At 36.6% G+C, this 26349-nt stretch overlaps 1 protein-coding gene across 1 annotated transcript in view; it reads left to right on the plus strand.

Moving 5' to 3' along the window:
- PCLO (piccolo presynaptic cytomatrix protein) overlaps positions 1 to 26349 on the plus strand; it is a 387017-nt gene that overhangs the window by 226614 nt on the left and 134054 nt on the right. The window contains exons 6-7 of the mRNA XM_043462904.1: positions 201 to 2215; positions 23834 to 26021. Of these exons, the coding sequence (XP_043318839.1) occupies positions 201 to 2215; positions 23834 to 26021 (4203 nt within the window). The remainder of the gene's footprint in view (positions 1 to 200; positions 2216 to 23833; positions 26022 to 26349) is intronic.

Consider the following 26349-nt stretch of genomic DNA (forward strand, 5'->3'; position numbering starts at 1 on the left):
AAAAAAGTTTGTTCCACCCAAAGTCGCCTGCATGTGCCTGCATGTTCAACATTGCTTTTATTCTGCACCTGAGTAGGTTAATAACCTGTGGATTTGCATGCAGTCCTGTTCATTATGTTCTTCAAGACTGAGAGGGCTTTCCAACCCCAAAAACATCATTCATTCTAGGAACTGGACTATAACTCTCCCCTGTATTTCAGGTGAGGTAATGGATTATTCAAGCAAGACTACAGGTCCATATCCAGAAACTCGACAAGTCATTTCAGGAGTTGGGATTAGTACCCCGCAGTATTCCACAGCAAGAATGACTCCACCTCCAGGACCCCAGTATGGTGTGGGGAGCGTTTTGAGGTCATCTAATGGGGTTGTCTATTCTTCAGTAGCAACTCCAATTCCTTCCACGTTTGCTATCACCACACAGCCTGGCTCCATTTTCAGCACCACCATGAGGGATTTGTCTGGTGTGCACACAAATGACGCCGTGACTTCCTTATCCGCCCTGCACCAAAGTCAGCCCATGCCTAGATCCTATTTCCTAACAACTGGTGCATCCGAAACAGACATTGAAGTCACTGGTATTGATATCAGTGCCAGTTTGCAGACTATCACTATGGAGACTCTCACGGCTGAGACAATGGACTCGGTTCCGACCCTGACCACAGCGTCTGAAGTATTTCCTGAAGTGGTGGGAGAGGAAAGTGCGCTTTTGATCATCCCCGAGGAAGATAAGCAACAACAGCAGCTAGATTTGGAGCGTGAGCTCTTGGAACTGGAAAAGATCAAGCAACAGCGTTTTGCTGAGGAGTTGGAGTGGGAACGGCAAGAGATTCAAAGGTTCCGAGAACAGGAAAAGATCATGGTTCAAAAGAAGCTGGAGGAGCTGCAGTCAATGAAGCAGCACCTCCTCTATCAGCAAGAAGAGGAGCGGCAAGCCCAGTTCATGATGAGGCAGGAGACGTTAGCGCAACAACAGTTGCAGCTGGAACAGATCCAGCAGCTGCAGCAACAGCTTCACCAGCAGCTGGAGGAGCAGAAGATCCGCCAGGTCTACCAGTATAACTATGACCCTTCCGGAACTGCCTCTCCACAGACCACTGCAGAGCAGGCCATCCTGGAAGGTCAGTATGTTGCCCCAGAAGGTGGTCAGTTCTGGGCAACCGAAGATGCAACCACCACAGCCTCAGCTGTGGTGGCGATTGAAATACCACAGAGCCAGGGATGGTACACGGTTCAGTCTGATGGGGTGACTCAGTACATTGCCCCACCTGGCATTCTGAGTACTGTTTCAGAAATACCTCTGACAGATGTAATTGTCAAAGAGGAGAAACAACCCAAGAAGAGAAGTTCTGGAGCTAAAGTCCGTGGCCAGTACGACGAGATGGGGGAAAATCTGGCAGATGACCCCCGCTGCTTTAAAAAGATAGTGGACAGTGGGGTACAGACTGACGATGAAGATTCAGCAGATCGGAGTTACGTGAGTAGGAGAAGGAGAACTAAAAAGAGTGTCGATACAAGTGTCCAAACGGATGACGAAGATCAGGATGAATGGGACATGCCTACTAGATCTAGGAGGAAGGCTCGCGTAGGGAAATACGGCGACAGCCCTGCAGAGGCGGACAAGGCCAAACCCCCTTCCAAAGTCTCCAGCATAGCCGTTCAAACAGTAGCAGAGATATCTGTGCAAACTGAACCAGTCGGAACCATAAGAACACCTTCGATACGGGCACGCGTGGATGCCAAGGTAGAAATAATTAAACACATTTCAGCACCTGAAAAGACTTACAAAGGGGGCAGTTTAGGATGTCAAACAGAAGCAGATTCAGACACACAAAGTCCTCAATATCTGAGTGCCACCTCTCCACCCAAAGACAAGAAACGCCCAACACCTTTAGAAATTGGTTATTCATCTCACCTCCGGGCAGATTCCACACTACAGCTGGCTCCTTCCCCACCCAAATCTCCAAAAGTCCTTTATTCTCCCATCTCACCACTTTCACCAGGCAAAGCCTTAGAATCAGCCTTTGTACCTTACGAGAAACCCCTCCCTGATGATATAAGTCCACAGAAAGTACTGCATCCAGATATGGCTAAAGTTCCCCCAGCAAGTCCTAAGACAGCCAAGATGATGCAGCGCTCCATGTCTGACCCCAAGCCTCTGAGTCCAACAGCAGACGAAAGTCCCAGGGCTCCTTTTCAGTATACCGAGGGCTACACGGTAAGAGTGCTTCTTTTCAGTTAGAAGACGATGGCTGAGTTGATGTTAACTGTGTGTTTGCAGACTTTAGGAGGCCATGACACTCCTGGTGCCTAATCCTAAATTTCAATGAGGACTATTTCATTAGAAAATTTGGCGGGGGCGGGGGGGTGGGGGCAGGAAGCAGAAAAGTGTACCTCCATGTAGAAATACAAAGGAAAAAAAAGACAAAATGAGAAAAGTGTGTATTATTTTATGATTAATGAGATTGAACATTTTGTTCTAATCTTTAAATCTCCCAAGTGTCAACTGTAGGCTGATTTCAGTGAATATAACTAATATTCACATATGGTAGAATAAGTATTGAACATAAATAGATAAGGCAAAGGATGACCAAAAATTTAAACCCCTGGATACTGGAATTCTTAGTGGGAGGATCCTTGAAGATCATTTAATCAACCTATTCTTCCTTCTGCCAGAATGTTAATCTTTGCTGCTCAAAATAAAGCATTTCTAGGGCATAAAGTATAATTTAATCTTCATAGTTCATCCATGCTTATTTTGTTTCTGGCAGTTTCCTGAATCTAATGTCAGGTAAGCCTTGATCTTAGTGCCTACAGAAGAAAAATTAATGTTTTTATATTTCTTCAAATAGGTTTAATTGTTAATTATTTTAAGTTTAATTATTTGAGTTTATTTAAAATATGCTTCAAAGTGAAAGGAACATATATAGGAATGTTGGACATATTTGTGAAGATCTCTATACCGGGGAATAAGGAATGTTAATAATCAGGTAAAGAAGCAGGTTATCTACTTCAAGAAAACCTAATATATATCATTAGAAGGTTATTAGTAAATTAATAGTTCTATTTAAAACAAGATTTATGTTTATATTAAAAGTTCCCCTAATTACACTGATTTCTGAACTGTAGATCTTAAAACCCTGAAGCTTTTAAATAGGTTTTTCTGAGAAATTACTCTATTGCGACTGACCCAAATATGTTAAACACTGGCTGTGGGCTGAAAAACGTGCCATTATATGTAAATGTAAGCCAATTTTTAGGTATATAGGCATATTAATAGTCATACTAATAAATTAAAATCCTTATTTAAGTGTTCCAGTTTCATAGGGGCATTTTGTTATTATGTACTTTCTCAAAAAGAGTGTATAAACTGTCTTCACGTGGGGGATAGAGGTCATAACTTTTTTTTTTTAATTTATTTATCATAACTTGTAAGTCAGGGAAACACTGCTACATTTCGATTTCATTCAGTTTTTGTGTATGGCTTTGTTTCTAGGATTATATATATTGTGAGAAATATTTTTAACTTAGTTGTAATGTATAGGTATTTATTTTTACTGCAGCGACCTATGAATTCACCTAAAGAGTTATCTAGAAATTTTTGAAAATACATTTTTTAGCAGTATTTTAAAGTTAAACTCAAGACTTCTGTCACAGAGAGAACAGCCTTACCCACGTGGTGTATTGACCACTAATTTAACATTTCACCTTGTACTGTTAATTCAGATGAACTCAGGTATAGAAGAGATTCAAGGTGTCAATATTTTTCCTCACAGTATTCTCTTGGGTTTTAGAAGTATGAAATGAAAGATACAATGGGTTTGTATATATTGTGTTATTAATTGTAATGGTGATATTGTTTAACTATTTAATCCTAGAAGTTGGATAGAATTACCAAATAATACTCTGAGCCTGAAAAATCCTAAATGTATTGAGCTTTGGAACACAATCAGGTAGCTCCTTTTTCTAAGTGGTCACACTCAGTGCAGGCTTTAATATGAAATAATTGTATACAAACTCAAAAATACTGTTTTATTGCATGCATAAGGTAGACCATTTTATATACAGGCAATGTTCTTAGCACTTTAGATACTCTGATTTAAGATGGGAATTTTATAATTTATTTCTTGGAAAATTTCTAAACATTCCTTGTGTTCATTTTAAACTAAAACCAGTCTCTCAATTATAAACATGAATTACTAAATATTAGTTGTACTGAAAAGAATAATCTAAGTGATATTCATGGTGATGCAAGTTTATTTAGCTCAGTAATTTCCATATTGTTAATTTTCTCAAACCAATAAAATTGAAAAAACATTACACCATCCAATCAACATTGAGACAACATAGTAACTCATATAATTCAGCGTGAAAGATCAGTTTTATACTGTATGAAATTCTGTAGTAAGTTCTCTTCCTGGAAGTACCAGGAAATGTTTCAAGGGAGAAAGTTCTCAAACAGGAAGGTGAGATCTCTGTTGGACCATGAAGAGCAAAATGGAAGTCATTCTAGAGGATACAGATATACAAGGGTTCAGACTGATGAACAGACAGAAAACAAAGAGGAGGAGAAAAGGATTTACTATAAATGAAAGATAAGGAAGGGATAGGTCCCAGAGGATCTAATTTGCTGAATTCAGGTTTGGCTTTGCTTCCCTTGCCTGTGGGAAGCCTTACCCAAGCCACCATCATTTTTTATTTATACTATGCCCTAGGCCCTGGACTCCTCCACTCTTGCCTTCTTTACCGTCTATTCTCTAAACTGCACCTCTAAACTGATTTTCTAAAATGTACATAAGATTATGTCACACACTCTCAAGTAGATTCTCAGAAATTCGTCAGGGTATATTAGAGATTTCTTAGCAAGGACCCTTGTGATCTGGTCTTTGCCTGTCTCACAACCTCATCGGTCACTCTCCACATTTACCCCTCCTTCTCACTCTGCTCCAACCACTGACCTTGCTGGTCTTTGGGTGTGCCTCATCCCCACCCCGGGAGCCTGTTCGGAGCTCTCTCTCCCCAGATGGTTGTCTGACTCACTCCTGTGTACAGATTTCTGGTTAAATTTCACTTCCACAGAGAAGCTCTCCTTACTTCAGTCTCAAAATAAACCTATCACCTTGAATTCCTGCACCCTCCAAACATGTATATTAATGTGTTAGTACATATTTAATCAAATATCATCTACTTTACCCTGTAGAATATAACCTCTGCAAAAGCAGGAACTTTTGCCATAATACAAGAGCCTAGAACAGCACCCGACACAAAGCAGGCCTTCAATGTTTACTGAATAAATGTATTAGAGGAAGGATTGCGTGGAAGCAGTGGGTTAAGACATGCATTAAAAGACTCCAGCTGGTTACCTTTTCATTGCCACAGTCTAGACCCATTCTATTAAGTCCTTTTGATAATCTGTACTGATACTTCCTATACTTAAAGTGTTAGTTCCACTTTGTTTTTATATAGATATTTGCACCAGTGAGCACAAGTTTAACAGTATTTAGCTCTTAGACAGTCCAGGTGCCTTACAGGTGAGCAACAAGCCCAGAGTAGGCTAGTGCCTTTATCATGATTCCTTAATGCACCTGTAACCTGGCCAGTTAGAATGCTAAACTTGGCACTTTACAGTTATTCTCTATTTGTCTCTTCTGAGGCTTATGGAACATTTTCTGATTTTTTTTTTTTTCTAATTCAGTACCATGCTTTGTGTCTGTCTTTTTATCTTGTCATTTCCTCTGTTTTCTCCAAAATTCTAATTTAAACCCGTCAATGAGGTTTATTCATTCTTTAGCTTGCTTGCATTCTCTCATTATCACATTCATCCATCCATTGGTTTTTTTTAAACACTGTTGTAAACTCTATAAACATACAGGATAAGGCAGAGTTCATGCTTGACCTCCCACCACTGCGATCATTTTGTTCTTCTTGCCCCACTCTTGTATTCATTTGCTAGGGCTCTCGTAACAAAGTACCACAAACTCGGTAAGCTAAGCCACAAAAATGTACTGACACAGTTCTAGAGACTAAAGGTCCAAAATTATGGTGTGAGCAGGGTTCATTCTTTCTGTTGCAGGCCTCTCTCCTAGCTTCTACTAGCCTCCAGCAGTCCTGTCTTTCAGAAGATGGTCTCCCTGTGTCTCTTTACATTGTCTTCCCTCTCTGTGTGGCTGTCTCTACGTCCAAATTTCCCCTCTTTATCAGACACTGGTCTTATTGATTAGGTCAGCGCTAAAGACCTGTTTTAACTTGATTACCTGTAAATATCTTGTGTCTGAGTGGTTTCACATTCTGAGGTACTAAGGATCAGCACTCCAACAAAGCTTGGTTTTTTTGTTTTGTTTTTTTAACTAATAAGACACATCAAAGCACTATATTGCCCATTTTGTTTGTTCATAGGCAAATGTGGTCTGTTTTGTGGTTTGTTTGCTTTTGGTCCTCTTTCCATATGCAGTTATTTTTTCTTAGCAGCTATCTCACAAGCTTATGGGAGAGCTTTCATTATTACAAAATTCTTCCATATGAATAAAATCTCTTTTCCTGGAGTTTCCAAACATTTGTCTTAATTCTGAAATTTGGAACATCAGAGATTTAAATTTATTCCTTTCCCACTCTGTAGGAATCCAACCATCTGAGATCCTTTAACTGATAGAGTTTTCCATCATGGAATTATAGTTACACTTTTGACACAGAAATTCCAAGCAAGGAGCCTGTATCATCTGGTTAGCGTTTCACTGGCACTTTGAGTTCACGCTTAACCCTAAGGTATCTTATACATTTAATTGTTTAAATTAGCAATAATTAACATAAAATCATAAAATAGTACACAGTGGGCCTAACTAACTGGTGCAGGGAGTTATCTGATATCTTTTTAATGAGTTATGTAATATTCCCTTATGTCTGCAAGAGGTGAACTATATCTCTTTTCCAGACTTTGTCATTTTGATATCAAAGTCACAGCCCCCAAGCTAAATTCTATTTTTGGCAACTTTATATAACCAAACACTTTTATCATGTAGTCTTCTTCCTTTTACAAAGATACAATTTTAACTCTGAGTAAAGATGAAAAAAAAAATTGCCACCTTTTTCCTTGAGTTTTTCTGTTTGCTCCCCAGAAAAATTCCCAAAAGATACAACTAAAATATTCAGAAATGTACTCCTTCTCATGGGGTTGAGCTCGCTATTTAGATACCACTTGAAAATAATGTATTTTCATTCTGATTTAGAAAAAGCACAAAAAGAAATAAGCTTTTTGATGAAAGATAGTATGCACACAAAGATTTATTTCTAATTTTTATCAGTGGAATTCTTCAGTTAAAATGTTTTATGGGAGCCAAACCGTTAAAAATGAGTGGACACTAGTATAGAGTGATCAAATCATCTATAATGATTGAAAGTAAAACAACCTTCCCATCCTGTCTGGCAATTGCAGATATCCAGTAACCTTGATTCCCTTTCCTCATGGAGGTACATTTGGCTATTTCTCTATTTTCTCAGCAAAAACTTACTAACGACCTTTACTTTATGGGATAGTAGAAGAAAAATTCTCAAATCTCGTAGTAACTGTTTGTCTTTCCTAGTCTATGGCATATATAATGGTGCTACTCTAAGAATTTTAGATTCCTATTCTTTATAACCATTTGAAATTTATTCCTTTTGGGTATTGAGGCCATTCTTGACTGACTAGTTGAAAACCACCTACCTTTCTAACACTCTGATCCTCATGCCCTTTGTGGTTTTTCTCCATATCACATATTGTCAAAAGTACAGTGTCTTTTCCTTTATCATTTCATTTATTGTCTTTGCTTCCCCAACCAGAATTTATGGGTGGGGATTTTTGTTTTACATGATCACATTTTTATGTTTATTATGTACACAGAAAAATGCCTGGCTCACAGTAGGTTCTCTATAGCAATAAATTAATATGATGAATCAATGAATGAACAGGCCACTTTTTCCATCAAACTGCTTTTAATTTAGGTGAATTCACCAATTCCTCACTCCCACTTAAAACAACACCAAAAAAAAAAAAAAAGAAAACAAAACAAATAAATGAGATTTGATTCATTCTTTCACTGTACCTTTTGTGGAGTTGAGTTTTTTCTTCTGCTTTCTCCTTCTACGTTTTTCTTCTTTTGATAAAAGAAGGACAGTATACTTTCTAAAATATATGTCAATCCAGCATTTGTGTGTGTGGGAGGGGGAGGTTATCTCTAGCATCACATCTATGAAATTTTCATAAACCAGAGCACCAAAATGTGTTCTTCATGCCCTTTTTCTTTTACACAGCTCAGTTCAGTCTGTCAGTCGTGTCTGACACTTTATGACCCCATGCGCTGCAGCACGCAAGGCTTCCCTGTTCATCACTAATCCCAAAGCTTGCTCAGACACATATCCTTCAAGTCACTGATACCATCCAACCATCTCATCCTCTGTCGTCCCCTTCTCCTCCTGCCTTCAGTCTTTCCCAGCATCAGGGTTTTTTCAAATGAGTCAGTTCTTCACATCAGGTGGCCAAAGTATTGCAGTTTCAGCTTCAGCATCAGTCCTTCCAGTGAATATTCGGAACTGATTTCCTTAAGGATGAACTGGTTGGATCTCCTTGCAGTCCAAAGGAATCTCAAGAGTCTTCTCCAACACCACAGTTCAAAAGCATCAATTCTTCAGCACTCAGCTTTCTTTATAGTCCAACTCTCACATCCATACATGACTACTAGAAAAACCATAGCTTTGACTAGATGGACCTTTGTTGGCAAAGTAATGTCTCTGCTTTTTAATATGCTGTCTAGGTTGGTCATAGCTTTTCTTCCAAGGAGCAAGCGTCTTTTATTTTCATGGCTGCAGTCATCATTTGCAGTGATTTTGGAGCCCAAGAAAATAGTCTGTCACTGTTTCCATTGTTTCCCCATCAGTTTGCCATAAAGTGATGGGACCAGATGCCATGATCTTAATTTTCTGAATGTCCGGTTTCAACCCAGATTTTCCACTCTCCTCTTTCACTTTTATCAAGAGGCTCTTTAGTTCTTCTGCCATAAGGGTGGTGTCATTAAGTATGCGATTATTGATATTTCTCCCAGCACTCTTGATTCCAGCTTGTACTTCATCCACCCTGGCATTTCACATAATGTACTCTGCTTCCCTTGTGGCTCAGCTGGTAAGGAATCCGCCTGCAATGCAGGAGACCTGGGTTCAATCCCTGGGTTGGGAAGATTTTCTGGAGAAGGGAAAGGCTACCCACTCTAGTATTCTGGCCTGGAGAATTCTATGGACTGTATAGTCCATGGGGTCGCAAAGAATTGAACATGACTGAGCAACTTTTCCTTTCACTTTCAAGCAAGGTGACAGTATACATCCTTGATACTCCTTTCCCTATTTGAAACCAGTCTGTTGTTCCTTGTTCAGTTCTAACTGTTGCTTCTTGACCTGCATACAGATTTCTCAGGAGGCAGGTAAGATAGTCTGGTATTCCCGTCTTTTTAAGAATTTTCTACAGTTTGTTCTGATCTACACAGTCAATGGCTTTGGCATAGTTCTTTTACACAGTGAGACTTTTTACATCATGACCCCAAATGATCAAGAACATCAAAAAAGAAAATGTAGAACGTTCTCTGCAAAATCAGGAGAGAAAGTAACAGCCATTGAAAGAACTAGCAGTGTACATTCAAAGAATTTTTTCAGAGCTAGACAAATCCTTTACGATTTATCTGTCTTAAAAAAAGATTTTTCTATCAAAAAAGAAATACATTTCAGAAATAGCACATGTTTTATCAATAGTGATACATGCAACTTTTTGCACTAAAATAAGCTACATTTAAAATGTTATCACCTCTATTGGGTCTTAAAAATACATAAACTGCCAAGTGTTACAGCTGATTTTTCCTACTCTTAGACTTGTTGAACAATTTTGGAACTTTTTTGGTAATAGACAGATTCCTTATTAAAATATTTTTGTTCCAGAGTTTAAGCCAGGATCCTATTGCAAAGCAGATGGTATTCATGAGCTGATTTTTACAAGAATATGTTTTGCTTCACTGATTGCTGTTTTGATAGCTATTTTTAAGATTTTTGGAACCCTTTCGTGTCTATTTCTGAGAGTAATTTCCATAACCTAAATTGAGAAATTTTATTTCTGTCAATTTTATTTCTATCAGAATGTACAGATTTAAGAAATAACGACTGTGATGGCCAAATGTGATTTGAAGAATAATACTTTTTGGGGTTTTTCATTATTCTCTTTGGAAAGCAACATAAGAAATCAGTCTATTAAAACTGAGTTTGATGAAATAAGCTATTTTATAATGATACTATCTACATACATGAGAGAAAAAGTACTCATTTATTAAAGACAGGCTTTCTAATTAGTAATTCAATTCAGTTCAGTCACTCAGTCGTGTCCGACTCTTTGCAATCCCACGGACTGCCGCACACCAGGCTTCCTTCCAGGCTTCCCTATCCATCACCAACTCCCAGACAGAGCTTACACAAACTCATGTCCATTGAGTCTGTGATGCCATCCAACTATCTCATACTCTCTCATCCCCTTCTCCTCCCACCTTCAATCTTTTCCGGCATCAGGGTCTTTCAGGTGAGTCAGTTCTTCACATCAGGAGGCCAAACTTTGGAGCTTCAGCTTCAGCATTAGTCCTTCCAATAAATATTCAAGACTGATTTCGTTTAGGATGGACTGGTTGAATCTCCTTGCAGTCCAAGGCACTCTCAAGAGTCTTCTCCAACGCTATAGGTCAAAAAGCATCAATTCTCCAGTGCTCAGGTTTCTTTATGATCCAACTCTCACATCCATACATGACTACTGGAAAAACCATAGCTTTGACTAGATGGACCTTTGTTGGCAAAGTAATGTCTCTGCTTTTTAATATACTGTCTAGATTAGTCATAGTTTTTCTTCCAAGGAGCAAACGTCTTTTAATTTCATGGCTGCAGTCACCATCTGCAGTGATTTTGGAGCCCAAGAAAATAAAGTCTGTCACTGTTTCCATTGTTTCCCAATCAATTTGCAGTGAAGTGATGGGACCAGATGCCATGATCTTAGTTTTCTGAATGTTCAGTTTCAAGCCAGCTTTTCCACTCTCCTCTTTCACTTTCATCAAGAGGCTTTTTAGTTCTTCTTCACTTTCAGCAACAAGGGTGGTGTCATCTGCATATCTGAGGTTATTGATATTTCTCCCGGCAATCTTGATTCCAGCTTGTGCTTCATTCAGTCCAGCACTTCTCATGATGTAATCTGCATAAATTATATAAGCAGGGTGACAATATACAGCCTTGATGTACGTGCTTCATTCAGTCCAGCACTTCTCATGATGTAATCTGCATAAATTATATAAGCAGGGTGACAATATACAGCCTTGATGTACTCCTTTCCCTATTTGGAACCAGTTTGTTGTTCCATGTCTAATTCTAACTCTTGCGTTTTGACCTGCATACAGATTTCTCAGGAGGCAAGTAAGGTGGTCTGATATTTCCATCTTTTTAAGAATTTTCCACAGTTTGTTGTGATCCACACAGTCAAGGCTTTGGTGTAGTCAATAAAGCAGAAGTATATGTTTTTCTGGAACTATCTCACTTTTTCAGTGATCCACCAAATGTTGGCAATTTGATCTCTGGTTCCTCTGCCTTTCTAAAGCCAGCTTGAACATCTGGAAGCTTGTGGTTTATGTACTGTTGAAGCCTGGCTTGGAGAATTTTTAGCATTACTTTGCCAGCATGTGAGATGAGTGCAATTGTGTGGTAGTTTGAGCATTCTTTGGCATTGCCTTTCTTTGGGATTGGAATGAACAATGACCTTTTCCAGTCATGTGGCTGCTGCTGAGTTTTCCAAATTTGCTGGCATATTGAGTGCAGCACTTTCACAGCATCGTCTTTTAGAATTTGAACTAGCTCAACTGGAATTCTATCACCTCCACTAGCTTTGTTTATAGTGATGCTTCCTAAGGCTCACTTGACTTCACATTCCAGGACGTCTGGCTCTAGGTGAATGATCACACCATTGTGATTATATGGGTATGAAGGTCTTTTTTGCATAGTTTTTCTGTGTATTCTTACCACCACTTCTTAATATCTTCTGCTTGTGTTAGGACCATACCATTTCTGCCTATCTTTCCATGAAGTGTTCCATTGGTATCTGTCATTTTCTTGAAGAAATCTTTAATCGTTCCCATTCTATTGTTTTCCTCTATTTCTTTACATTCATCACTGAGGAAGGATTGCTTATCTCTCCTTGCTGTTCTTTGAAACTCTGCATTCAAATGGGTATATCTTTCCTTTTCTCCTTTGCCTTTCATTTCTCTTCTTTTCACAGCTATTTGTAAAGCCTCTTCAGACAACCATTTTGCCTTTTTGCAATGCTTTTTCTTGGGGAAGGTCTTGATCACTGCCTCCTGTCAATGTCATGAACCTCCGTCCATAGTTCTTCAGGCACTCTATCTATCAGATCTAATCCCTTGAAGCTGTTTGTCACTTCTGCTGTATAATCGTAAGGGATTTGATTTAGGTCATACCTGAATGGCCTAGTGGTTTTCCTTACTTTCTTCAATTTAAGTCTGAATTTGGCAATAAGTAGTCCATGATCTGAGCCACCGTCAGCTCCTGGTCTTGTTTTTGCTGACTGTATAGAGCTTCTCCATCTTTGGCTGCAAAGAATATAATCAATCTGATTTCATTGTTGACCATCTGGAGATGTCCATGAATAGAGTCTTCTCTTGTGTTGTTGGAAGAGGGTGTTTGCTCTGACCATTGCATTCTCTTGGCAAAACTGAATAGCCTTTACCTTGTTTCATTCTGTACTCCAAGGCCAAATTTGCCTGTTACTCCAGGTGTTTCTTGACTTCCTACTTTTGCATTCCAGTCCCCTATAATGAAAAGGACATGTTTTTTGGGTGTTAGTTCTAGAAGGTCTTGTAGATCTTCATAGAACCGTTCAACTTCAGCTTCTTCAGCATTACTGGTCAGGGCATAGACTTGGATTACTGTGATATTGAATGGCTTGCCTTGGAAACAAGCCGAGATCATTCTGTGATTTTTGAGATTGCATCCAAGTACTGCATTTCAGCTCTTTTGTTAACTGTGATGGCTACTGCATTTCTTGTAAGGGATTCTTGCCCATAGAAGTAGATATAATTCTCATCTGAGTTAAATTCTAAATAGTGGAGGCCTCATTTTTCTCTATAGCTCTTACGCTTCATTGCTAGTATACTTTTCTTGTCATAGTTTTTCTCTATGATTAAAATCTTGAATTATTATTATATGTTATTATGTTATATTATTACAAAATAGGAAATAATATTAAAGTATTTTTCAAAAAATAGCAGTAAGATAATACAATAATTAATTAGTGTTTGGAAAAAATCAAAATGACTTCAGACATGTAGACAAATGTCTGTGAAAACCAGAAATTTTTTTAATTGATCTCATCAATTTGGTGTTTAGTATTTTACCTTCGCTATTTCACTGTGATTAATATATTAGGATTAACTTCAAAACAAATCTTTTCAGACTGAAGGGTGAAAAAAATCATATTATTTGTGTTATAGTTTCTTAACATCTACATTTCAAAATATGTAAATAAGCATAATTGTAAGATACATATATATGTTCTTAATGTTCAGTAAAAGACATTGGCTGAAAATTAGCCCTAAATATTAGGATATATTGGTTTAATACAGGGAAGTTCTGGATTAATAGAACATTGATTATTACTGACCCAGTTAAAGATCACAGAGCATCATTTAACAGTTATTAGCTTCCTAAGTATTTTATCATAATATTAATTCAGTAGGCTACTTATTTTGGATAGTTGTGCAGTTTATAACTGACTACATAAAGCTACATGCATATTATCAAAAATATATCCCCTCCCAGTGAACAGGTATGCACTTTCGTATATTTGTTTATGTTTTTTAAAATTGCTACTTATTTAGGATCCTTTAATCTGCCATATGTGCTAACTGAAATAAAAAACAAGGAACTAAAGCATAATGTAAAAATTTGGAAAAGTTTTGAGGTATAATGTACATAGTGACATCAAAATGTAATGGTTAACTTGACTTTTCTTAGCATTATATTCAACATAAAATACATGTTCATAATAGGAATATATGCCTACATACATATACATATATGCATAAATTAGTTAATACTTTTATACCTTTGTATAACTATCAAAATATTTTCACATGCAGTTGCCTGGCACAAATTCAAACCATTTATTTCTGTAAATTTTATGTTTATTTTATTCCATATTTTAAAAATGATAAATCTGAAGTTAGGTCAATATTCTTTGAACCTGTCCATATCCACCCAACATTAATTTCATTTGTAGCAAATGAATTTTCTTCTATTTAACAGGGTTTTCTTTTTGATCCTCTATCTTGAATGGTGCATAGAGTTTGAATTAAGAAAGCAGCAGACCCAGCAGAGTGAGGTAAATTGAGACTTAAATGAACTGTTTAGTTAACTGAGGTAGCTTAGTCTAAAGCTATAAACAATAAAAGGAATTTTTATGTGTTTTATTTTCTCCTTAAGAACAGTTTGCTGGAGATTCAAATTAAAACAGTCAAGAAAAGTTATAGTTGAACGCAATGTAAGAAACCCTAGAGCTAACTTATAGAACTGCTGTCTCTGTTTTTTTGGTTGAAAAAATTTTATGAGATGGCAAATAAAAGCTTAGCTTCCTAAAGAACAGTAAATACCCTTATGAGGGAGGAGTCAGTGACGGTAGAAGAGTTGAAGCTAAAAGGGATTATGCTCATCATTCTCCTCCTCTTTCCTCAAGTGAAAGAAAAAAAATATAGACTAAAATAAGTCACTCTTAATAAGTTGGACTGAATTTTAATTTATAATCTAGTAAGTGGTGTATTTTGACATGACAGGGAGAAGGCAAGTCCCCACTGTTTTGTTTTGTTTTTTAATAAAAGTCAGCACTAATCACATAACTCAGTGTCCAGGCATAGAGGCTACTTTTAAAGGGTTAGTCATTAATTTACTTTTTAGAAGGTCCAACTAAAGTCAAGATTTAAAGTACTTATATATCTAATTGTAGAGAGTTTCATGATAATTCATAAAAGACCCACATCACAACATTAGTTTTCCTTTTGACAAAATAAATGTGCATTAATTTATTCAGTGTGAAACAAATTAAAATGATAGAAATGTTTCTAATAAAATAATATTGTGTTTAGAAAAAGTTTGTTTGCTTTGCTTTCAACCAGTTCTCCCATTTATGGCATGAGCTGATGCCTATAAATGCTCACCCAAATGCATATCAGTAACCTCAGGTTTTCTTAATAATCCATTTGGAAAATCAGCTAATCACCATCAAAGTATGCCTCTATTCTCAAATAATTTAATTTATAGAATGAAAAGTTAACCTCATAAAATTATAACAGTAAAAATATTGTATTTATGAAAGTCCATTCATGAGATTTATCATCTTAGATGACTGTATGTTTCTTGACACTTACTTAATTCAATTGCCATCCTTTATCAGTTAGTTCTTAATAGCATTTTCTAAAGAACCAAACACTTCTACAGTTTATACAGAAGGACCATGGTCCTACTTTCCAGGGAAATTTTGTTAATTTCATTTAATTTGAAGGAAGCTATTTATGTGACATAGCTTTATGAAGAAGATCTGTTTTTATTTACTGTGAGTATGTTTAGATAAAAGCAACTCTGAACTGTTTTAATATCATGTTCCATGGTTTTCTAGGCCAAGGATAATCAATCCATGAGAGAGGAATAAAAAACAATAATAGTGATTTCTGTGATTTTGTGGTTAGGTATTTCAAGAGTCTAAACATAAAATATCTTTATTATCTCAAAATAATTTAGTAAAGACTGTGCCACTATTAAAAGGATCATTATATTTCACATGGCTTTAGATAAGTAGTTATTGAATCATTCCTCAAATTGCTAGTGATCTGAAGCTCTGGAAGCATATAGTAGTAATCAATCTTCATTTTAATACTCCGTGTACAGAATGTAGTGTAATTAGAGATTTACATTTTAAAGCATTTGAAATACAGTTAATTTTGTTATGATGAGAGGTTGCCAATGAGAGAGTCAAATGAGGAGGTATTTTATAGAAGTGTTGGAATCACTCCAGTCCCTCTTTGTGGATCAACAATTTGTTCTCAAAATGAAATAATTCATGGGCAGACAATATTATATTTAGCATCTGAATGAAGGGAGGAAGAGATGTGTCTTACTTTTTAATATATATTTATTAATATGTTTTAGGATAAGTTTCCATGTTAATTCTTGGAAATTTGTATTAACTTGATTATTCTACTTCAGATTGCTCACATAAACAATTAACACATTTTCTGGTAAAGGGATGTAGTCATTATCTCTCGATAGCATATTAGAACTGTAAGTGATTCTGCCTTTGAAGAAGTAATCGATGTTAGATAGTTTTTCATAGCATTCCATATCCTAGTCCAGCAGGACATACAGAAGTTAAATGGTATAGAAATGAGAAGATAAGAGGCATCTGTGTTTATTTTCCAGTGATCTGATCAGATTTCAATTCTTATGCTATCATGTTTTCATAACCTTTAGGTTAAACAAATACTGTTAAACTACTTCTTTGTTTCTCTTTATGCTCACTGGTTACCACACCTTCTTTCTGCTTAGCTAAGAACATATAGGCAAAATATGTTTTGCTGCCCCAATAAATTTTTGAAGAAGTAACTACAAGAAGAGAGATTTTAAGCCTAGTATTAACTGGATGTTGAGAGATTAAAAGGAAAAAAAAGGAGGTCATTAGTACCTTTAAGCATTTTCTTTTCTCCTAGGAAAATGATCAAGAAAATACAATTTTGAATGAAGCAAAAAAAACTAGTTTAGAAATATATCTGTAGCACACAGCAGTGTGTTTTTCCAATGAAAATATAAAATCTAGAAATGACAAAAAGATAGATAAATGGGAGGGATAGAGGGTAGAAATGAGGAGGGAGAAATACTTGCACATATATATGTCTAAAAAATGATCACCTTAAAATCTGCTAAGAGGGCTTTCTAGAACACCTTATACAGATTTTAGGAGAAAAGAAATTAATCTGTTTGGGACATTCCAGAAAATAGAAACAATACGTGTTGCACAGACTGACATCTCTAATGCTTCTGTCCAGTGAGCTAGAAACTAGTTTTCTGCTTGGCTGCCCAGCCCAAGAGCAATGACTTTCAGCAAGAAAACAAGACAAACTGGGACAAGAGGTGCATTAAGGCAAAGCAGAAGATGTCTCATGATATATTGAGTGCCACTTTCACAGTATTAATTGGAGAACATATTTGTCTTTACTACTAGACTTTAAGAAATAACTTGTGTGTGACTTTTAAATATATTCATTTACTTTGTTTTTATTTTCTGACTGTTAAGTTCTTGTGATTTAGTTTCTTGCTTTTTTGATGTTACTAGAATATTACAACAATTAAGGAAGAAGTACATTTAAAAAATAATTTCAAGTATATTCACAAATGGTAAATTCTCTCCAATGGCCATAGAGAGTCAAGACTGTTTATTGTTAAAGGTGTCTATATTTTTTTCAATCATTCAGTGATATTTTCATACCAATGATGATACTGCTCATTTAGAGTTTGATTCATAGAAATAGTTATTAAATTGTTCCACACTACTTTAGTTGAAGAAATTTGATGGCTTTGTTTTATGTGCCAGGCATTGTGCCATATTGCAATGACTAGTGGGTTTTAGATGTTTTATCAGTGTTTAAAGTATTTTTCCAGAATGGTATCATTTAGAATTTCATTTTTCACAGGTCACTCCGTGTTATTTTTAATTTTTCTTGTATATCTTAAAGCAATATAAATAACTGAGCCCTTGCACTCAACATTTAGAATCTATTTTAGCTCTGTGTAGGGGTGGGGGTGGAATGTTAAAAATGAGTCTATTTTGGGAATACATTATTAATGATACAATGCATTGAATAGAATGCTGAATATTTTATATTCAACTGCTATTTTGTCTCCAAACTGGAAACTATAGATAGTGGGGTAGAGAGAGACCTTTTAACAGTGAATTAATGCTTTCATTGACATTTCAGAGGGTGAAACTCTGCTTCTAGTCCATTTACATGGATATTCATATATTTTAAAGAGCTATCTTTTTTGAAGGGACAAATATCCTAGACATTTCATCTACCTTCCTAATACTTAAAAGGCATAAACATTTATAAAAAGATATTTATACCCTAATGAGAAGGAATGACCAGGTACAGAGCAGAAGTAAAAATACCAGAGAACTTATAATATGTATAAGTAGTGTTCTTCTTCCAAAGACAAAGACTTCTCTTGTAATCAAGTAAATACAGGCCCTGAGTGAGAATTCCAATAAGGTGGGACAAATGACTCTGAGAGCAATTTCTATCTTCCGGTTCTGTATATTATACTGCACAGTTGAAGGGCAGTCTTACTCAGAATCTCAGGCAGTACAGTGAACAATAAACATGTCCTTAGTTTTTTCCACTCAGCCATCAGATACGTGTTTCTGGTTTTTGTTGTTGCTGTCTTGATTCTTGTTTTCTTAAATTATTTTTAAGATGGAAAGGATTTCTCGATTTTAAAGTTGAGGTTAGTTATCCAGTTGATTTCCCTTAGTGATTCTGGTAATTAATTTCTCAAACTAGATAACTGTTGTTTCCTCTAAAGTTTGTAATCCCTTTTTAATTACACCATTGATCTTCTTTTGACCTCAAAGTAGCAAGCAACTTTTAACAAAGATCTAGCATTTACATAATTTTTCATTCAGACTAGAAATTCCTTATCCTCTGATTTCTCCTCAGTTATTGCACCTGTGGAAAATTTCCCAAGATTTTTATGGGGTTAAGCTAGAAAAATTAATCTTCTGAACTGAAAGAGACATTCTCATTAAAAGTTATAAGCATCTATTTTTTTTCTCCCTGTTCTCTAATAAAACTCTGTTTTTTAAATCTTGGTTGAATATCTTCTGAGTATTTATTCATATAAATCCAAAAGGTGCAAATCATCCTATCTAAAAAAGGGATTGATTTTAGGATCATAATTGATAACAAGGCAAAATCTAATATGTTCCTCTCCTTATTAATTTGCTTAGATTGTTACCATAGCCTAGACTCTTTTTCTTTCACCGTTTATCCCAGGAGCTCTCTTTTTCAAGGTGTCATCCAAGTTTCTGCTTTTTCCATTCAGACAGAGACACTAAAACGTACAAATACCAGCATTCTCTATAAGCTAATTAACAATAGATTAGCGATCTCGTTCTGAAGATACCATCTTGTATGTCCTGTGACATCTATGATTTTTCAACCAGTGACTGTCTTGCCTCTGTGTTCCCCTAGAGATATTCGACATTGTATAGTGGCATTTTTGATTGACAGGACTGGAATAGGATGTGCTGAGTGGGTAGAAGCCAGAGCTTCCGCTAAACATTCTACAGTTCACAAAACAGTCCTCACACTCCCAATATAGAATCAATCATCTAGAAAGAAATGTCAGTAGTGCCAAGGTTAAGAAAGATTAATTACTTACATTGATGCTGGACCATGAGTAGTCATAGTCTGCATGCAGATCCCTAACAAATTGCATGACCAATTTTTATTGTTACATCCAAAAGTTGGCAACTATGTCAAAGGACAATGTAAAATGCTTTGCTGAAGTCCTGTGAGATTGTTTCTTCTGTTTCTTCTGATTGGAAGAAATTAAATTGGGCTGTTACAATTTTCTCTTTAGCAGAGCTATGGTGCTTGCTGCCTGGTACACTGCATTGCAAGTCATCAACAGTGATTGCCCATTTAGAGATTGATGGTTTGTCCTGGTAGTTAACATATTAGAGTTAATTTGACCAGTATGTAGTAACCAGGGTTGCCTTTTCCACCTGTAAGAAAAAAGGAAATGGATGAGTGGAGACTTTAATATAGATAAATTTTCAAGGGTTTTATATATTATATATATACACACACATATAAAATACATATATATAGCATTTATATTATGTATTACCTATGAATTATATTCTCTCTTTATATATATATATATATGCACATATGTACATATATATATGTATACATGGGCTTCCCTGGTGGCTCAGATGGTAAAGAATCTGCCTGCAATGCAGAAGACATGGGATTGATCCCTGGGTTGGGAAGATCCCCTGGAGAAGGAAATGGCTAACCACTCCAGTATTCTGGCCTGGAGAATTCCATGGACAGTAGAGCCTGGCAGGCTACAGTCCACGGGGTCTCAAAGAGTAGGACACAACTGAGTGACTCGCTTTCATTTGTGTGTATATATACATATATTATTTGCTTCTCCATTTTTCCTCTTTCTGTTTGCATTCAACCACTCTCTGTATGTATTTCCATCTCACAGAAACTAATGCATCACCAGGCTGAAGTGCATTTCGTCTATCATACAAGATGCATGGTATCAATGGACTCCTCCAAGAACTGTTGTTTAAAATATCTTCAGACAGCAAAACTTACACTGGAGTTTGTTTGCTTCCTATCACTATTGAGATTGAAATTAACTTTTCTTCAAGTCTTTTTCAACCTCCATTCTATTCTTAGGACTTCCTTTCCTTTCCCGTGGTCTATTATTTGCACAAGTATTTTTAACTATTTGTTTTTAGTACAATTATTTTTCAGATTAAGGGCACCAGATCTGTTTGAAAACTTTGACCAGGCTAGTCATCAAGGAAAGAAAATCTTATTAAACACGAAGCTTTTTCTAGATTGTTATCATCGTCTCTAATCATGACCTCCAACTGTATCATCATTAATCATGATAAACTTCGAAAATAACCAAAGACTGAGCTTGACTAAGCTTACTCTGTCAAGTGAGAACTATAAACTGTTAAACATAAATTAAGATAAATTATATACATGTATGAGCAATCGGCAGTAAGAACTAATATCAGTTTCTAGTTTAGTTCATTATAACCATTACTCTTAACACAGTTGTCTTTTTTGCAATTCCTCGTACTTTTATCTTTCTGGTGATTTCATATACTTATCCCACATAGTGAATTCTGGGAAATTCATTTCTTGATTCAGAGTTTTAAAAGTAATTGAACAGGTTCTTGTTTTATCTTTTCATTTATTCTTTCATTTAGTGTTTGTGTGTATATATATATATGCACCCATTTAATGGGTGCCTCCAGAAGTTTTAAAAATTAATTTTCAAAGTGTGTATGTTTACCTCAGAAATTTCTTTCATTCTCTCTGTTTGTTCTGTTGCATTGTTACCTTCTCTGTTCTGTGTACTTTCTCTCTGCCAGGATCAGCTTTTCATGTTACATTAATTGGTGGATATTTTTAACCTTTGGTGGGAAATCCTTACTTTGAAATGTCTTTATCTTTTGCTATGCTATTACAGTTTCAGAGTAACACAGTGAAACATTCTTTTTCAAACCATTTCACAACCACAGTCATGTAGTACAGATGAACATTTTAAACTTGAAAATTCTTATCCATATACCAGATCTACTAAATGCAACTCAAGGAAAAGAAATGGTCATTAATTTCAGTCTCCTATTGAACTCCATGATATTAAAAGAACCAGAAAGATTATTGTGAAAAAACTTTTTTAAAAAATAGAAAACATATATATGTTAGTATTTGGAAAAGTATTAAATAATTATTTATTTATTTACTATTATGGTCAGCACACTCATTTTTTTTTTGCAAAGAAACAGTTTTTTTAAATATTTAGAATGTGAGTTTATAAAAAAAATCCATGGTCTTCTGTAGAAATGAGAGGATTTTGCAAGGAAATGATATGAAATGGATGCCTATAGTATGTCCAGAATTGCACGTGGCTCAGTGGTAAGGAGTCTGCCTGCCAATGCATTTGATCCCTAGGTCGGGATGATCCCCTGGAGTAGGAAATGGCAATCCACTCCAGTTTTTTTTGCAGAAAAAATTCCATGGACAGGGGAGCCTGGTGGGCTACAGTCCATGGGGGTCGCAAAAGAGTTGGTCATGACTTAGCAACTAAAGAACAACTACAGTATGTACCAAACATTTTGCACAGAGGTCTCATTTACTGTTCATGACAGCTCTATGACTTGATTGTAATAAGTAAAATTAAAAGAAATAAGGATAAGAGAGAATAAATAACATACCAAACAGCTGCTTTTGAGGTTCCAATGCCCCATATTCCTCAAGATCTCTGAGAAATAAGCTACAGTTTCAAAAACCATACTTAAGAGACTTATGATGTTTGTTAATTGTGAATTTCATTCAAATATTTAAAATTTCAGAAATACATTTAAACCTTACTTGACCTTTATGGTATTGCTTCTGAATATTATTTCTGTTAAACAATGAGTGTAGATAAGTGGGGAAGAAAAAAATGACAACAGAGAACAGATTTTAAAACACTTAAGGAAATAAATTTGGAAATAGTAAAAAGACAATAGAAGTACAGGTCTTGAATGAATATGTATTTTTTTGGTTTTTGATACTTGGTGATTGGGTGTAAGGGAAGAATTAAGGTCTTCGGATTATTAGTAAGAAAAAGGAAAAAAAGAAGAATTTTGTAAAGAATATGCAACTAGAAGGCAGAAAACCTGAGATCTAGTTAGGGAATATGTTACTAAATGCTTGGGTAGCTATGAGTGTATCAGTTTATTTTAATTATGGTCAAAATGATCTCATGTCTTCCGATATTCTGAAATTAAATGATTCTCAAGACCAGTGATTCTTAGAATGCAAGTTATGACAAATTAACCAAATAAAATGGAAAATATCTGACAGTTTACCTATATGCTTTCTCTGATATTTTTAAAGATTTCAGCTTTTTTTAAAAATAATTTTATTCATTCATTTATCAGCTATGCTGGATCTTTGTTGCTGCTCAGGCTTTTCTCTAGTTGTCATGTGCAATTTTCTCATTTAGGCAGTTTCTCTTATTGTAGAGCATGAGCACTAGGGCGCAAGGGCTCAGTAGTTGCCGTCCTGGGTTCAGAACACAGTCTCAGTAGTTGTAGCACATGGGCTTAGTTACTCTGTGGCATGTGGGGTCTTCCCAGACCAGGGATTGAACCCGTGTCTCCTGCATTGGCAGGCACATTCTTTACCATTGAGCCACCCAGAAAACCCTCAATGAATTTTTGAACTATTTGTGGTCACTTCCTTTTGCTTCATGTGGTAGTTACTAAAGTGTATTAATAAGAAGCTAAAATCACCAAAGAATAGCAACATTGAAAAAAAAATAGGAGATTCACATTGTTACAAAAATATTGAAAGAGTAAATAGGAAATTAGTTCAGGTAACTCTTTTGGGGGGAAAAAAGATAGTAGTGAATGAGGGGATTTCATTTCAAAACATTTCATGATTGGTTTAGGACTGACAACCCTTCGTGGGGGTGAAAGAGGAGTGGTGAGACAGAAGTAAACAATTCTCTTGACGATGAGTATCTTCAACTAATATAACTTAAATTTTAGATAGTTAACACAAATACTCTGGGCATACCTTCAGTAAGTAGTAATATGTATATTAAATATGATGAAAATTAGTTTTTAGAGTTCTTCCAAGAGTCTAACTAAAATATAAGCCTGCCTAGCAATGCAATTTGTGCCGGATTTCAAGACCCATTTCTAAAGTTACATAAGTTGTAATAATATGTAACAATTTACTAAGAAGGGGAAAATTATTTCTCAGTTAACTGTTCGTGACTGATACTTGAAATTACAGGTACAATTTTATTACATACTCATAGCTAAAACATATATGAAATCATCTTTATTTAAAGGTAAATTATGGGGTTTTTGACCTTTAACTTTTTTTCCTTGACAGTAAAGTATTGTATTTTATTTACTTAATTTCAGGCGAAAGGTTCTCAAACCGCAACAACCTCTGGCACTCAGAAAAAAGTGAAGAGAACTCTGCCAAACCCACCACCTGAAGAGACCTCCACAGGAATTCAGTCAGCCTACAGCACAGTGGGCACAGTCTCCAGGAGAAGGATCTGCAGAACCAACACGATGGCCCGAGCCAAGATTCTCCAGGATATAGACAGAGAGCTTGATCTTGTGGAGAGGGAATCTGCCAAGCTTAGGAAGAAACAAGCAGAACTTGATGAGGAAGAAAAGGAGATTGATGCTAAGTTACGGTACCTAGAAATGGGGATTAACAGGAGGAAAGAGGCCTTGTTAAAGGAGCGAGAAAAGAGAGAGAGAGCCTATCTCCAGGGAGTGGCTGAGGATCGTGATTACATGTCCGACAGTGAGGTCAGCAGCACCAGACCAACCCGAATTGAAAGTCAGCATGGCATCGAGCGACCAAGAACTGCTCCCCAAGCTGAATTCAACCAGTTTATTCCACCACAAACCCAAACAGAATCTCAGCTAGTCCCTCCTACGAGTCCATATACCCAGTACCAATACTCTTCGCCTGCTCTTCCTACTCAAGCACCCACCCCATACACCCAACAATCCCACTTTCAGCAACAGACTCTGTACCATCAGGAAGTTTCACCTTATCAGACTCAGCCAACCTTCCAAGCTGTGGCAACGATGTCCTTCACACCTCAGGCTCAACCTACACCAACCCCACAACCCTCTTATCAGTTACCATCACAGATGATGGTGATACAACAAAAGCCACGGCAAACTGCATTATATTTGGAGCCCAAGATAACGTCCAACTATGAGGTGATTCGCAACCAACCCCTGATGATAGCACCTGTTTCTACTGATAATACATATGCTGTTTCCCATCTTGGTAGTAAGTACAACAGCTTAGATTTGAGAATAGGATTGGAAGAAAGAAGTAGCATGGCAAGCAGTCCAATATCAAGCATATCCGCAGATTCTTTCTATGCAGATATTGACCATCATACTTCACGAAATTATGTCTTAATTGATGACATTGGTGAGATTACCAAAGGAACAGCAGCTTTAAGCACTGCATTTAGCCTTCACGAAAAAGATCTGTCAAAAACAGATCGCCTCCTCCGAACCACTGAGACACGTAGGTCTCAAGAAGTGACAGATTTCCTAGCACCTCTGCAGACTTCGTCCAGATTGCATAGTTACGTGAAAGCAGAGGAGGACCCAATGGAGGATCCTTATGAGTTAAAGCTTCTGAAACAACAGATTAAACAAGAATTCCGGAGAGGAGCAGAGAGCTTAGATCACCTTGCTGGTCTTTCTCATTATTACCATGCCGATACTAGTTACAGACATTTTCCAAAATCTGAGAAGTACAGCATTAGTAGACTCACACTTGAAAAACAAGCAGCAAAACAATTACCAGCTGCCATACTTTATCAAAAGCAGTCAAAGCATAAGAAATCACTAATTGACCCTAAAATGTCAAAATTCTCACCTATTCAAGAAAGTAGAGACCTTGAACCTGATTATTCGAGCTATATGACTGCAAGCACTTCATCTATTGGTGGCATTTCTTCCAGGGCAAGGCTTCTTCAAGATGATATTACTTTTGGCCTCAGAAAAAATATTACAGACCAGCAAAAATTTATGGGATCATCTCTTGGCGCAGGACTGGGCACCTTAGGAAATACCATACGGTCAGCTCTGCAGGATGAAGCGGATAAGCCATATAGCAGTGGCAGCAGGTCCAGACCTTCTTCCAGACCTTCCTCTGTCTACGGGCTCGATTTATCAATTAAAAGAGATTCTTCCAGTTCTTCTCTAAGACTGAAAGCTCAAGAGGCTGAAGCTCTAGATGTTTCCTTTAGTCATGCATCACCTTCTGGGAGAACTAAGCCTACCAGTTTGCCTATTAGCCAGAGTAGAGGAAGGATACCAATTGTGGCCCAGAATTCTGAAGAGGAAAGTCCACTCAGTCCTGTTGGACAGCCAATGGGGATGGCCAGGGCTGCTGCTGGACCCCTACCACCAATATCTGCAGACACCAGGGACCAGTTTGGATCCAGTCACTCTTTGCCTGAAGTTCAGCAACACATGAGAGAAGAATCACGGACTCGAGGCTACGATCGTGACATAGCATTCATCATGGATGACTTCCAACATGCCATGTCAGACAGTGAAGGTAAATTGGGCCTCAAACTACCTTGCTACTCTCAAAACTCAAACTCTTATTTTTCTGCATGTTTAATTTTCCTTCTCCAAGGATGTGTGCTGTTTTTCTTGGTGTGTCTTTTGCATGTTTACTTCAGTTTTATTTCTTGTAAATGGAAATTCTATCTTGTGTATAGACTTCATAGCATGCTCTTTATTTCTTTTTAGTTTATCCTTTTATCGTTGTTTCTTGTTTGATTTGTGTGGTGTCTACTTTTCCAAAACCATTATCAAATAATTGTGTCAATAAAATATGGTCATCCTTTAAATCTATAGTTGGAAAGTTTTTTCTTGTATGT

This window comes from Cervus canadensis, chromosome 3 (assembly GCF_019320065.1).
Source record: "Cervus canadensis isolate Bull #8, Minnesota chromosome 3, ASM1932006v1, whole genome shotgun sequence".
NCBI classification, from domain to species: Eukaryota; Metazoa; Chordata; class Mammalia; order Artiodactyla; family Cervidae; genus Cervus; species Cervus canadensis.